The 14,361-nt window shown below is 40.1% G+C and overlaps 1 protein-coding gene across 3 annotated transcripts; it reads right to left on the bottom strand.

Moving 5' to 3' along the window:
* Nucleotides 1-142: 142 nt before the first annotated feature.
* On the bottom strand, nt 143-13,924 carry AS3MT (arsenite methyltransferase). 3 transcript variants are annotated; one of them, XM_074373702.1, is made up of 11 exons: nt 13,686-13,818; nt 13,439-13,479; nt 13,034-13,161; nt 11,956-12,106; nt 11,307-11,443; nt 10,500-10,569; nt 9,367-9,448; nt 8,545-8,676; nt 8,070-8,212; nt 7,102-7,236; nt 143-447 (listed from the first exon to the last, which is right to left on the bottom strand). In XM_074373702.1, coding segments are annotated over exons 1-11 (1,140 nt in total). In that variant the 5' UTR covers nt 13,687-13,818; the 3' UTR covers nt 143-327. The 3 variants fall into 3 exon arrangements, with proteins under 3 accessions (XP_074229803.1, XP_074229802.1, XP_074229804.1); XM_074373701.1 differs by lacking the exons at nt 13,034-13,161; nt 13,439-13,479 and having other exon boundaries at nt 13,686-13,924; XM_074373703.1 differs by lacking the exons at nt 8,545-8,676; nt 13,034-13,161; nt 13,439-13,479 and having other exon boundaries at nt 13,686-13,924.
* Nucleotides 13,925-14,361: the final 437 nt, after the last annotated feature.

A 14,361-nucleotide genomic window follows, 5' to 3' on the forward strand; every position in this document is an offset into this window, starting at 1 on the left:
ACCCTTGGCCAACTGTTACTTCTGAAGCCTTTCTTGCCCATTGGCCAGGCTTTTCCACTGCTTCTCAGTTCCATTTCTGACCACTAAGTGGCACCAGAACTTTGAATTAGTCAAGACAAAAACTGCTTAACTAGTCTTTAGGTGATTTGCTGTGAACCTTTAATTAGTACTTTGTAAAAATAATTCATTTATTTTTATCAGTAATATAGAATACAGTGGATGTTTTGCCGTTTATTCTTGCTTGTAAGTATGTGCTATGTGGAAGAGCAGGATAAGACATAGTGACGCATTTCTTAGCCTCCTGCCCAGTGTCTTCACTTGTAGAAGTCAGTTGTAGTTTTTGCAGCATTTCTTTGTGTCACAGCAGCCGCCAGCAGCATCAGGGGGACACCTGGACTTCATATGGTCAGACTCTTCTGCAAGCTGGAATGGATCTGTGATTATATCCTGTCAAAAGACAAACCAGGATGAAAGGACAAATTAAAGGTGTTTTGATGGACCCAAACACTAATATTTCAGTTTGATTTAGGTTGCTTTTCCTCAAAGAGGGATAAAATTTTACAATTCTGTGGGGTCCTGGGAGTAGCATCAGTCACTCAGATATAAAGGTGGCTGTCTTCTCCTGAAGCTTCTAATCAAGGTATCACTACTTTCAAAGTAAACTTCATTTAAAGCTTCTGAAAAGTGGTCCCTACTGGGCCAGGAGAGCTGACTTTGCTTTGTTTTGTTTTGTGGTATTCCCTTTTTTTTTTTGCCTTTGAACTTTTTGGAACTTAGACACTGAAATGCTGAAATTCCTCTCCTTCCCTTCCTCTAATCTGAAAAACCTTTCTTCTCTTGCTCACGTGTAAGTCCCAGAGATCAAGACTATCATTAGTAAGTGCCGATGTTGAGATTGCCACCACGACCAGCAGGATTTCAGGGCAGACTAAGTGGAATTTTTAACAGATAAGACAGTCATTATTTTTCCTCCTTTCATATTCAAATGAGATGCCTCCAACAGCAGTGCCAGTAGAGACAGCAAAAAACCAAGCACAAAGGTTAGAAGTCCAGAGTATGAACAAGCCACCTTACAGAATGAAACTGAATTCATTAAACATAAATTGACAGTCATTTTTGATTGGTGGTCACTGCAAATAGAAGGGTGTACAAGACAGGCACAGAGCCTACACTGATGAACTGCAGTCTTAGGGACCACTCCCTTTACTGAAATAACTTACTGGTGGCCTTGGCCTCCCTGACCCTCAGTTTCTGTCTTTCTAAAGTGAAGAGGTCTGCCTGGACCTGGGCCACCGAACAGCAGACGAGCATCTGACAGGAGATCTCTGAGCCTAGGAGAAGGCTGGCTATACTGGTTGCTGCTACCAGGCCTTCACATCCATTGAATTTCCTCCTCGCAGCACATTGGCATTCCTGGTTGGAAGAGTTAGCCTCTCCTCTTTTTCACCCAGGAAAATGATTTTCCATACTCTTCTTCCCACCGCATGTTCTCCCCACCAACAGGAGATAGTAATGTCAATATCACTTCCAAATGCATGCTCCCAGCCCTAAAAGCTCTCAAGACTGGAACAAAATAAGAGGCAGCAGTCCCTTCCAGCACCAACATCCTGTGATTCTATCAAAAGTATAAATATGGAGACCCTCAGTAGAGCAGATTGGTTAAGAATGTCAGCTCCAAAGGTTATTACAAGATACCGAGAGTTCCCTGTGCTATACAGAAGAAATTTGTTTTTTATCTATTTTTATATGTAGTAGTTAATATTTGCAAATCTCGAACTCTCAAATTTATCCCTTCCCACCCCCTTCCCCCCAGTAACCATAAGATTGTTTACTATGCCTGAGAGTCTGTTACTGTTTTGAGGATAAATTCATTCGTGTCTTCTTTTTTCGTTTTTCAGATTCCACATATGAGTGATATCATATGGTATTTTTCTTTCTCTTTCTGGCTTACTTCACTTAGAATGACAATCTCCAGGTCCATCACTGTTGCTGCAAATGGCATTATTTTATTCTTTGTATGGCTGAGTAGTATTCCACTGTATAAATATACCACAACTTCTTTATCCAGCCCTCTGTCAGTGGACATTTAGGTTGTTTCCGTGTCTTGGCTATTGTATGCAGTGCTGCTGTGAACATTGGGGTGCATGTATCTTTTCGAATTTGAGTTCCCTCCAAGACATATGCCTAGGAGTGGGATTACTGGAGCATATGGTAAGTCTATTTACAGTTTTTTGAGGAATCTCCATTCTGTTTTCCATAACGGTTGCACCAAACTACATTCCCTTCAAAGAATATGAAAACAAATAAATGTCTGTATATGTATGTATATGCATGACTGGGACATTATGCTGTATACCAGAGATTGACACACTGTAACTGACTATACCTCAATTTAAAAAAAAAGAAAATTTAGTAAAGAATATTTAAAAAAAAAAAAAAGGAATGTGAGCTCTAGAATCAGACATGGGTTCAAATTCACTGCTTTCCAGCTGTTACCTTGGATTAGTAAATTAATCTCTCTGAGCCTCAATTTCTTCATCTGTAAAATGAAGAGTATAAGGAGTATTGTGAAGACTCAGTGATGTGGTGCCTTGAACATATTAACTGTTCAATAAAGGCTAGGTCTCCTATATTATTACTACTATTGTCATGTGATTACTACCATGACTGTTAATTGAACAGCACACATCCTATATGCATCATTTCAGATGCAGTGCAATTCTTTAAATAGCAAAATACACTTTGCTTGTCAGGATTAAAAAAAGAAGGGGGGACGGTGTAGCTCAGTGGTAGAGTGCATGCTTAACATGCACGAGGTCCTGGGTTAAATCCCCAGCACCTCCTCTAAACATAAATAAATAAATAAACCTAATTACCACCCCCCCAAAAGAACTAAAAAAAAAAAAAAAGAGGAGGAGAAAAAAAGAAAAAGAAGGGTTCTTGAAAATAGCCATTATCAAGTCAACCCTCAGTGAGAAGCTGTACTTTCATTCCTCTGTTGCAGCCACTGATAGGAAGACATAAACATGAGCAATTCCCTACATGCCACCTGCTCATTGTACTCAGGAATGTATCATTAAGGTCTTCCATTAAAAAGATAAGGAGTCTTCTCCCAAGAGCACAAGGTTTTAATCTCTAGGACACACAGCTGTTTCATTCTTTCAATCTTCCTTGGTGTCAATTATCCCCATTTTACAAAGCTGAAGGGAATGTAAAGACATCTGTGCATCAGTGGGCTGAAAGAAATAAGGCAGGACAGAAAGGAGACTGTTGGGATAAATCAGTCCAAATATGCAGAGTGTTGCCAACTCCTACCTGAGGTCAGGAACCCTCCTGCACGTGATGTGCTGCTCACTAGGAGACCTACGCTGGAAGGAAAGGGTCTTCTGTAGAAACAAACTCATTTAACTACAGTTTTCACAGCCAGAGTGCACCTGCAGTAAGTGTTGTCGGGGGTGGAGGGGGAGAGACTCCTTTTACTTGTAACTGTTATTTTCTGACAGCTTTTAGTGCCAGGATCCAGGAAACCAGGTATGGAAGAATTAGAATGATGAAAACCTTTCAAAATAAACATTCATTCTGACCAGTTATCAGTGAACTACCGTGAGTTTCAAAATAGCAATAGCATTCCTGAAATGCAATGGACTAGAAAGTCAGAATTCACATATCTCTACTTTCCAAAAAAAAAAATCACCTTCTTAGAAACACAGGAAGAGTGACAATACAGAGTGCTTGAGAATTTAATAAAACAAAGAAAGTTCCAGCTCTAGAGGTGGCTTCTGCACTTATCTTGGGCTGGATTCATGCTGGTAATAGTGGCCAAATAAGAACATATTAGGGTTTTTGGCTCCAGGATTCTTGTCTCCAATTAAACTTCCTCAGCTACAAATGTATCATTTTGGAGCATGATCTCTAAATAAGCTTTGCTCTTAAAGACTGCTTGTGAGGTAACAAAAGGAGAAAAAGGCACAGGGTTACTTGTCTACCAGTGTTTGCTCCATGTAGCTAAAATTACTACAAAATACAAACAATGGAAAGCAAAAATTCATGGAGAAAAGATTCCAGAAATTCTGAGAATCCAGAAGAAAGGGTGTTCGAGAGAATGAGGAAAGAATCCTGCAAAGATGATCAGAATGCAAATACACAGAACATGGTTCCAAGAGACCAAGAATCTTAAGACAAATCCATAACCATAACCACTTCTATTTCTTGAGTAGGTATCATGTGCCAGGCATTGGGTTAACATTTATGCATATCATTCCATTTGATTCTCACAGTCTGAGGGAAAAAGGGATTATTACCTCTCCAATACACATGAGGAAACTAAGGGTTTAGGAGGCTTAGGTCACACATAAGTGTCAGGGCCAAAGATTTGACCCCAGTCTACCTGATTCTAAGGCCATGTACTTAAACCCCACGCTCTGCCACCATCCCGCCCCAGCTTATTCTCCTGGGCTTCCAACACTCAGTGCCTTGAGGTACTTCACTGTAATGACTTTGGTAAATGTTAGGTCTGTAAGACAAAAGAGACTTGAAATCCAACACCAAGCCTGTTCTAAATAATAAAATATTATAAATTAATGAATAGATTAATCAAATAATTACAACAGCATGAATGGGGAAAAGGTAAAAATAAATAAGAGAAAGAGAGATATTAATATCTGTTATAACTAGTTATTCATCTCTGCATAGGGTGGTTGTGAGAGGTGACCTGAGATAAATTATGATAAAATGCTTTTAAAAATACTATAGCATACACCAGAGATTGACACATTGTAACTGACTATACTTCAATTTAAAAAAAAAACAACAGAAATAGGTTCAAGGGAAAAAAATGCTACACCAATATTTCAGTTACTAGAATAATTCTAAATATGAACCTAAGATATTTTAGAAAATACTCATTTTAGAATACAGAGGAATACTCGCTCAAATATACATTTAAGAAATTAGATATGATAGAAAGTAGCATTTCAAAACAGGGAAATTATTTAATAAATGAGTAGAAAAATTTGAGCTAGTTAGTATTTGGAAAAATAGTCACACTCTACCTCAATATTTATGCTAAAATGAATTACAGATGGAATAAAAATGTAAATGTGAAAAACAAACCATGAAAGTACCAGAAGGATCTTCATGACGACCTTGGATTAAGGAATACATTCTTAGCTACAATACCCAAAGCACAAGCAACCAAAGAAAAAATAGATGAACTGGACTTGATCAAAATTAAAACCTTTGGTGCATTAAAGGACAATATTAAGAGAGTGAAAAGACAATACACAGAATAGGAGAAGTTTTTGCAAATCTTGTATCTGATAAAGGTCTAGTGTCCAGAATATCTAAAGAACTCTTACAACTGTATAATCAAAAGAGAAACAACCCAATTTAAAAATAGGCAAAGGATGAGACATTTCTCCAAAGAAAATATACAAATGGTGAAGAAATCATACAAACAGTCAAAAGCACATGAGAAGATGCTTAACATCACTAGTCATTAGGGAAATGCAAATCAAAACCACATTGAGGTACCACTTCCCACCAATTAGGATGGCTCTAATCAAAACAGAAAATAAGAAGTGTTGGAAAAGATGTAGAGAAACTGAAACCCTTGCACATTGCTGGTAGGAATATAAAATGGTGCAGCCAATGTGGAAAACAGTTTGGTGATTTTCAAAAAGTTAAACAAAGAATTACCATATGACCCAACAATTCCACTCCAAGGTATAGACCCAAAAGAACTGAAAACAATTACTCAAACAAGTGCATGAGGCACATATACATATAGCAACACTACTCACAATAACCAAAAAATGGAAACAACCTAAACATCTATCAATTGATGAATGGATTTTTAAATGTGGTATATCCATACAAGGGAATATTATTCAGCCACAAAAAGGAATGAAGTACTGCTGTATGGATAAACCTTGAATATATTACATTAAGTAAAAGAAGCAAGACAAAAAAGGCCATGTAGTATATGATTCCACTTATATGAAACGTCCAGGATAGGCAAATCTCGAGACAGAAAGCAGATTAGTTATTGCCAGGGGTGGAGGAGAGGGGAGATTGAGGAATGACTCCTTAATGGGTATAGGATTTCTTTTTGGGGTGATGAAATTTTTCTGGCACTAGATAGTAGTAATGATTGCACAACCCTGTAAATGTACTAAAAGCTGCTAAACTGCACACATTAAAATGGCTGAAATAGTGAATTTTATGTTATATACATTTTACCTCAATATTTTAAAAGTACTAGAAAATATATGTAAATTTCTAATGTTCACATGGAGCAGGTCTTTCTAATTTTAACATCAGAGCCAGAAACCATAAAGGAAATAACCACATAAAAATTGAAAACATCTATTCAGGGAAAAAAGCAAATAAGATAAATGACATGCTAAGAAAAACCATTTGTAACATATAATAGATAATATAGAGCAATTTAAAAAACACAAGTATCACTCTAATAAAGAATGGTCAAAGGAATTACATAGGAAGATCACAGTGGACAAAACATAAATGGCCGATAAACATGCCAAAAAGTTCAAGATACGTAAAACAAAACAACAGATTATTTTCTTCTTATCAGATAAGCAAATCTTTTTAAAATACCTGCTATTAGTGAGAGTGTAAGGGAAAGGTATCCTCATACACTGCTGGTAGGCATGTAGACTGGTACAAACTTTCTGGAGGACAATTTGACTATCTCTCTCTCTCTTATATATGTATAATCTGAATAATTTTTTCCAAGGTAATGCAACCTTTTTTGTATCTGTACCCCTTTGGGAACCTGATGAAAGTAACAGATCCTTTCCTGAGAAAATATTCCCATGCATATAATTTTAAGGGGTTCATGGATACCCTAAAGTCCATTCCTGGCTGCACCAAGTTATAAATCTCTGAGTTACTCTCAGCTTTGGAAAAATGAAGCTATGAAATTAATTCAAATCATTCTATAGATACAAAAATGCTAGAAATAAATTATGGTGGCCAACTAAAAGAATAATGATTTGTTTCTTGCTTTAGTGGTCTGTGGCAAGCGTAATGATTTTTTAAATGGTTCTCTGATGGTAGGAAATTGAAAGCCAAACAAACCTTTGCTTGTAAAGCAGTGCAGCCTCCACGTGTTGGCAACTTCTCTCCAATTGGTCTGATCAGAAAATCTTGGGCAAATCGTGAATTCTTCAAGATAGCTGCTGTTTCTTCATCTACTTCAACAGTTTCACCTTTCTGAAGGGTAACATGAAAAATACATACTAAGAAATGCCACTTTAGTCTCAAGAGAAAGAAAATGCCCAGAACTTTTACTACTGAGCAGCATCTCAAGATAAAAGATGATACCTTTTGATAGGGTATTTTCTTATGTTCAGACCCTGCTGCTAGCTTCATGCTTACTTCCAAACAGAACTGACCCGGGTCATAATCACTTTTCTTTGGTGACAATGCAAAAGGATACCTATTGCTCTGGTGTCTAGTCTGCTCAGAGGTAGATGTGGAAAACCACTGCTGAGTTTCAACTTCTTTATTGCTAAAAAGGGGGCTTTGGACTAGTGGTTTTTAAGGTGTATTTCCTTGAGTCCAGGTGCCTGGGAGGTGTACAAAGGGCCCACACCTTGGGAACCAGGAGTGAGCATAGGAGATTCTGAGCTGTCCAATCCCTGCTCCTATCAGATAACTCTGCTTGTACCCCTTCAGATACTGGGGTTATATAAAGCAATGCCTGACACCCAGTAAGTATCGGTCTTTTAAATAAAATTTTGCTAAAGAAATAATTCTCGATAATAAACAACAAGGTCCTACGGTACAGCACAGGGAACTATATTCAATAGCTTGTAATCACCTATAATGAAAAAGAATACGTAAATGTGTATATATATATATATATATGTATGGACTGAATCACTATGCTGTACACAAGAAACTAACATAACATTATAAATCAACTATACCTCAATAATTAATAAATAAATAAATAAATAAATAAAATTTTCCTCAAAAGAAAGGTTCCTGGAACAAGGGTAAGATTAGAAAGAATACTGAAAGTTGTGGAAATTTTTATTTACCTTAAATGTGAAATTCGCATCAAATACCAGTCCTTTTTCATGTCCTGTGATTCCTCCATTGTAAGTAACTTGGCATCTTTCAGTTGGTCCTGTCATAGGGAGCTTGAAGAGGCGAAATGTTGCAGAAACAAAACGACAGTCACCTAAAAACAGAATATACTCGTGGTTCATCTCCAGGACTCTTAACGGCTATTGCTTTGCTCAGGAGATGAAGGCTGCACAGGTTATAAAGATGATTTTCTTCTTTGCAGGCCATCAATTCTCTTTCTGGGCACTTCACTCTATTTACTGAATAACTTCGAAGTGCTTTATTAAATATCAAACTTTGGGAAGTTGCCATTAAACAGGGGACAGGGTGGACACTTCCAGATAACACAAAGTTTCCTTGATGAGACTCACTCCGTAGACACTTGCTAATCACTGAGTTTGAACCATTCAGGGTGCAGTTGTAATAGTCCCTGCTGCTGTTTCTTACCGATCACACTTTCTAGTTCCTTATTTTGAACTGTAATGAGATTGGCAGTGACCAAACGTGGAGGGCAGAAGCCAACGTTTTGGGCAAGGATAGCAAGGTCCTTCCAGTACAAAGCGCCACCCAGGCACTCACCTAAAAACAGAAAAATCACAGACCAACCAATACAACCAGATATTAAGGGAACTACTCTTCTGTATAATTGATTAGGCAATGGTATTAATGAAAACATTACTGCTGGATTATATAATTAGTAGCAATTTTTTTCTTTTTCTTTTTGTATTTTCCAACTTTTAAACAATATCCTTTTCTTATTGTATAATAAGAAAAAAATAACATAATTTATTTTAAAAGCAGGAACTTTTGATTTCATAGCCAGACTGACCACACACATGGAATTTATCTCCTCAACATCCAGAGACTCCATGAAAATGACAGTAAAGGAATCAACAACATGCCAATGATGAGGACAGAAGGGAATTAAGGAGGGATCAGCTCTGGAACAGTTACCCCCATTTTCACACTAGAGCTTTTAAAGAACTTTTCACATTTATTATCCCATCTAATCTTCATAAAAGCCCTATAAGAAAGACTGAATTGTTACCCACATTTTACAGTCTGGAAAACAATGATTCAAAGAGATTAATTAACTTCTCCAAGATCATACCAGATTTGAGTGTCAGAGGAGGAACAGAACCTCAGGCTCCTGACCTAATCCCACATGTTCCCACATCACAAAGCTCAGCCTGGATATTAGCAGGATGGAGCGCTATACTTGAACATGCATCTGCCTTAAAACAAAATAAAACAAAAGAACACCCCTACCCCATAATATTTTGTGTGTCCTGATTTCCTCTGGCAATTCAAGGCTAGCATAGACGTCACTGAAATACAGCTCTCCTCCATGCTGAAACAGCAGAATTAGTCCAAACAAGGTTAAAGATGACATTGGTTCCAGATAGCCAAGAAAGGAATGAGGGATAAAATCAATTTTTAAAAAAACAACAGACATTCTTGAGCTGACACTTTTTGAACAAATAACAGCTGCCTCCTAGTTACAATCAATAGCCAACTGCCAAGGTTTTTTTCAGTGCCCTTTCCAATAGTAATAAAATAGCTCTACAAGAGTGTCTCTCTCCTAAATAAAAAATATTCAGGTTACCTAAATTTTTAGCCAATCTGAGCCAAATGCAGCCCCAGGTTGTTACAGAACTAACAGAAGAAGTAAACAGTATTCATAAACTCTTCTTCCTTAAAAAGTACACAGCCTTTGTAATGTTGTTATTTATTTTTATAATAACACATTATATTTTCAAAATAATCACCCTGAAAATCTCAGGCATATGAGTGATTTTCAGATTTTATTTAGCTAATTTCAGGAGCATGGACATCTAGAATCTACAATAGTGTCTACCTTCTACAAGCACGTGAGCTGGTCTATAAAATGGCTCACAGAAATCTCAGAATCTTCCATCTTCCATCAGAAAGAGACACATCTCATGATACATATGGAGGGTGTAGAGTCCTGCAAGTTTTTAGAGAGTAGTTAAGGTAAAAGTTCCATCTTCTTTAACTTCCCAAAGATCAAGCATCCTGACAGATACAAAATAAGGAGCCCTGAGAAACACTGTCCATGCTAGAAAAGAATATTCAAAATAACCTTAGTAGTCAGTCCAAAGGTTCCTGCAGCTCTGCTGATGCTACATACAGCAGCAGGCAGGAGGAGAAACAGCCAACAAAGCAAATATTTACCATGTTCAGTCACAATCGTGACTCTCAGATTTACTACCTTTTACAACCTGAAAGGAACAGGAGTCCATAGAGGGTATTCCTGTCACGTCCCCTTTTTGCCACTCTTTTCAATTTAGTGGATAAATTAAGAGTTTGAACTCTCAGCTCAAGGGGACAAGAACAGGACAGATCCCATGTTTACAGACCACGTGTCTCCCTCTCCTCACCTTTAGTACTCGATACACCTCCTGCAGCACTCGTTGTTTGTCAGGTACAAGGTTAATGACACAGTTTGATCTGAAAAAGAACAGACAGAATGTCAAGCAAATCTGCACACCACTTAGAGACCTTCAAATCCTTCTGGTCCCTAAAGATGGCTCCCACCATTTTGTCTAAGCTACCTCATCCTTCCCACCTCTGTCCTCGCTTCCCTACGCTCAACTTTTCCCCAAGATAAGGGAGAGGCACTGAGTGTTTAAAATCTCAATAAACTGTTAGCAAGTTTAACTGTACAGAACAAAAAAAAAAAATAAGGCGTGCTTCTTATTTGTTTCTGCCCTGATGTTCACTATGCAACAAAATGACCTGGGACTAGATGCCTACTGCCCAAGGCATTTCCGTTATCACATGTAAATAGACTAAGTTCCTCAAAGGCAGCTTTATTAAGGCTGTCACTGGGCATGATTTGATGACAACTCAAAGGAAAAACAAAAACACAGAATCCTATAATTTGCTATGAAAATAATACTAAAGATAACAGGTCAGAGTATATTATATGAGCAGACTCAGTGGTCTTGCTGGTCTTTGGGGCTCATTGGTAAACCACGGTTAAGTTCAAAATAAGTTCTCCCTTGGGCTAGTGTGTTCTGCGGGCTGGTGGGCTACAAGCGCCTCAGACCAGTTCCTTCTCTTTATTAAGTCATGCTAAGCTTCGTGTAACACCCTAAATGAGAGTCAGTTCAGGAAAAAGTGGTGACATTTGTGTGTTTAATAGGAAAGGGGCTATATTCATAACAGTGAGGCTATAGACCTACATAACAATATCATAACTCTCATTCTTGATTCCAGCCTCTCCCAATTTCTCTATGTAGCCATAAATGAAAGTCACATTGGGTGCCCGGAAGCCGTATTTTTCCATGTGATAGTTCATGTACTTCTTAGCCACTTCTACCTAAAGGAAGAAAAATATCAATTTGATCATTAAAAATTTTTAATACATTACTTTTTCCCTAAAGTTCCCTATTACTAATGGAATATACTTCCCCCAGACTATTTTGGGTAAGTAAACAAGGTTCATCTTGGCGTGGAGGATATACTACAGTGTGGGACAGCTCAGTGGCCATAAACTCCCCACTGGGTTCATGGGTTTCGCCTGAATAAGCTCTTCACTTAATAAGAAAATCTTTCATGACAGATGGCAGAAAGAAGGAAAAGACCAAACTCTATTTAGTTATCATGATATTCATATATCAGATCAAACCTCTGACTCTGTGTTTTTTACCAGAAAAGCCCCTAATTATCAGAGTTCTCAGTTTCCAGGTCAGGAAGCAGTAGTGGCACAAATGAGCATTGCCTTCAGCAGCCTTCTGAAATTATCCTTGAAGAGTCACATGCAAAGAACTTTATCTCTAAAAAAATGCTTTTCAGAATTTTTCCTCCTGGGTTTTGAAATAATTGCCTCACCTGACCTTCTGTCATGTCTATTCCAGTGACATGTCCCTTTTCACCAACCAGCTGACTAAGTGCATAGCAATCTCGGCCACTTCCACTACCCAGGTCCAAAATCCAGCAGTTTTCCAGACACTCAGGGATGACCAGACCACAGCCATAATACCTGGGAAATAGAAAATATACACATATTTTTTTCCCCTCTAGAGACTAGAAGATATGGAACCACTGAATCTTACAACCCCTTCCTCCCTCCCTCCCTCTCTCCTTTCCTTCCTTCCTTCTATTATTCATTCAGTTTCTTTTTAGGTGCTTAGTCTCCCCCACAGCACTAGAAGCTCCATGAATATCTGCTTTGTTTACCATTGTATTGATGGGCACCTGTACCAGGTTCTAAGACAAATAAACCAACTACAATATTTGTTAGGCATTAACTGAGCATCTAATGCAGGTCCAGGACTTGCTAGTTATTGAGGGAGAAATGTAAAACAAGAATTCTACCCCCTAAGTGTATTTAACTGGGGAGGTAAAACACAAGCAGAGAAAACATTTCCCATGATTTACTGACAAACTGAGCGGCACAGGCAGTAAGCACTGTAGTGGTTTGGGAAAGGGGTGCTCAAGGATTAGAGAAGGCTTCACCAAGAAAGTAGGACATTAGTGAGGTATTGGATGGGCAGGATGTGGAAGGTAGAAAGGAGACAGAAGGCATTCTAGATTGACACCTGCATCTGGGCAGGCAGAAATCACCTTGGTAGTGCTGACGGCAGGAGAAGGGAAAGGTCTGGCTAGAGCAGTATTGTGCATCAGAGGGAGCCAAGGTTGGTTAGGAAGGGAGGGCCAGTTTGGACAGCCTTGAATGTCAGGTCCAAGGAGTGTGAATGTATCCTTCTAGTAAAGGAGTGTGGGGGAGTCACTGGACGTTCTTAAACAGAGCAATAAGATGATCAGTGTTGTGCTTTACCAGTTTTATGATAGACAAGGCAAGCCTCATGGGTTGGGGGAGACAGGTTAATTCCCTAGTGACCTGCATCACTATCTTTTGAGAAAGCTGCTGTGTGGGTCTTCCTGGAGGCAGCACAGGGAACTTCACCTCAAGGATACTTCCTCGTGTACATTTTTCAGAGCTTCCCGGATGTGCCTGGGGACCGGCCCGGCTGCAGTGACACAGGCATTGGTCTGGAGGTCCGCTGATTTCCTCAGCACCTGCCCGTAGTAGGTCTGGCCCAGGGGCCAAGGGTAGGGTGAGGGGTGGGGAAAGAAGAGCCAGAGCTGGTGTCTGCAGGGCCAAGTCTCCTATGCGCGCCACCAACTCCACTCCAATCCACCCAAGTCCGCTGGCCTTTGCTCCCTCAGAACTCTCAGCCCAGGCCCCGCCCTGCCCCCACCCCAGGGATCCTGGGGGACAGACACCCGGGCCAGGCTGGGCTTCCAAAGGCCTAATGCCCCCACTCAACCCAGGCTGCACCTCGGCCACTCCAGGCCCTGCTGCTGTCACCTGCACATCCTTCCGGATCTCAGCCTCGCGCTGGGTGGCCACTGCCGGGAGGGGAAAATGGTAGCTGAAAGGCGAGGGCGCTGAGCACGGGCGTGGGGGAAGGGAGCCCCGGGGCGGAGGGGTAGTTGAGGGTTGAGGGGCAGGCGGGGACCGCTAGTGGTGGTGATAGTAGCGGGGTGAGGGGAACAGGGTTAGGGGCAGAGGGCCTGCCCTGAGGGCGGATGGGGAGGCGAGGGGCCGCACTCACTGTCTCCTCCTCGGTCTCCGGACTCTAGGACTTGGGTCCCCCGCCGCAGCCAGCCCGGTGCTCCCGAGGCCCCGCCCCGGGGCAGGCAGGCCTGATCCCCGCCGCTGAGCTGGCCGGCCCCGCCCCGCCGGGTCGGGACCCAACCGCCGCCTCAGCGCGACGCTCGGCGCAGTCCTGTCACCTGTCTGTACCTGATGCTCTGGCCCTGCTGGGCTCAGTGTCATCTTGGCTGTGTTCGGTCCTTCCAGCCAAGAAGAGGCTGTTACTATGAATTAGTATCTTCCTTTATTACTCCACTATGATTTTCATTTTATAAATCTCGCATTCGACCGAAACGAACACATATATATATTGATTTTTGTCCCTTTGTGGAATGAGATCACCTTTTCTTAATCTACCTTTTACAGTCAGGTTTATGGAGCTATAATTTACATTCAGGAAAATTCACCTTTCTTTATAAAGTGTACAGTTCTGTGGATTCTAACAAGCGCATGCATGACCACAATCACGATTCTCTCAACCAGAAGTTTTTTCGTGCCCCCTTTTAGTAAATTCCCCCACCCCTAGCTCCTAAACAACCACAGACCTATTCTCTCCTTTTTCAGAATGTCATAGCGATGGAATCACACAATATGTAACTGTTCTCAGTCTATTTTGAATTGTATTTAAGAAAGCA

Source organism: Camelus bactrianus, chromosome 11 (genome assembly GCF_048773025.1).
Source record: "Camelus bactrianus isolate YW-2024 breed Bactrian camel chromosome 11, ASM4877302v1, whole genome shotgun sequence".
Classification (NCBI taxonomy): domain Eukaryota; kingdom Metazoa; phylum Chordata; class Mammalia; order Artiodactyla; family Camelidae; genus Camelus; species Camelus bactrianus.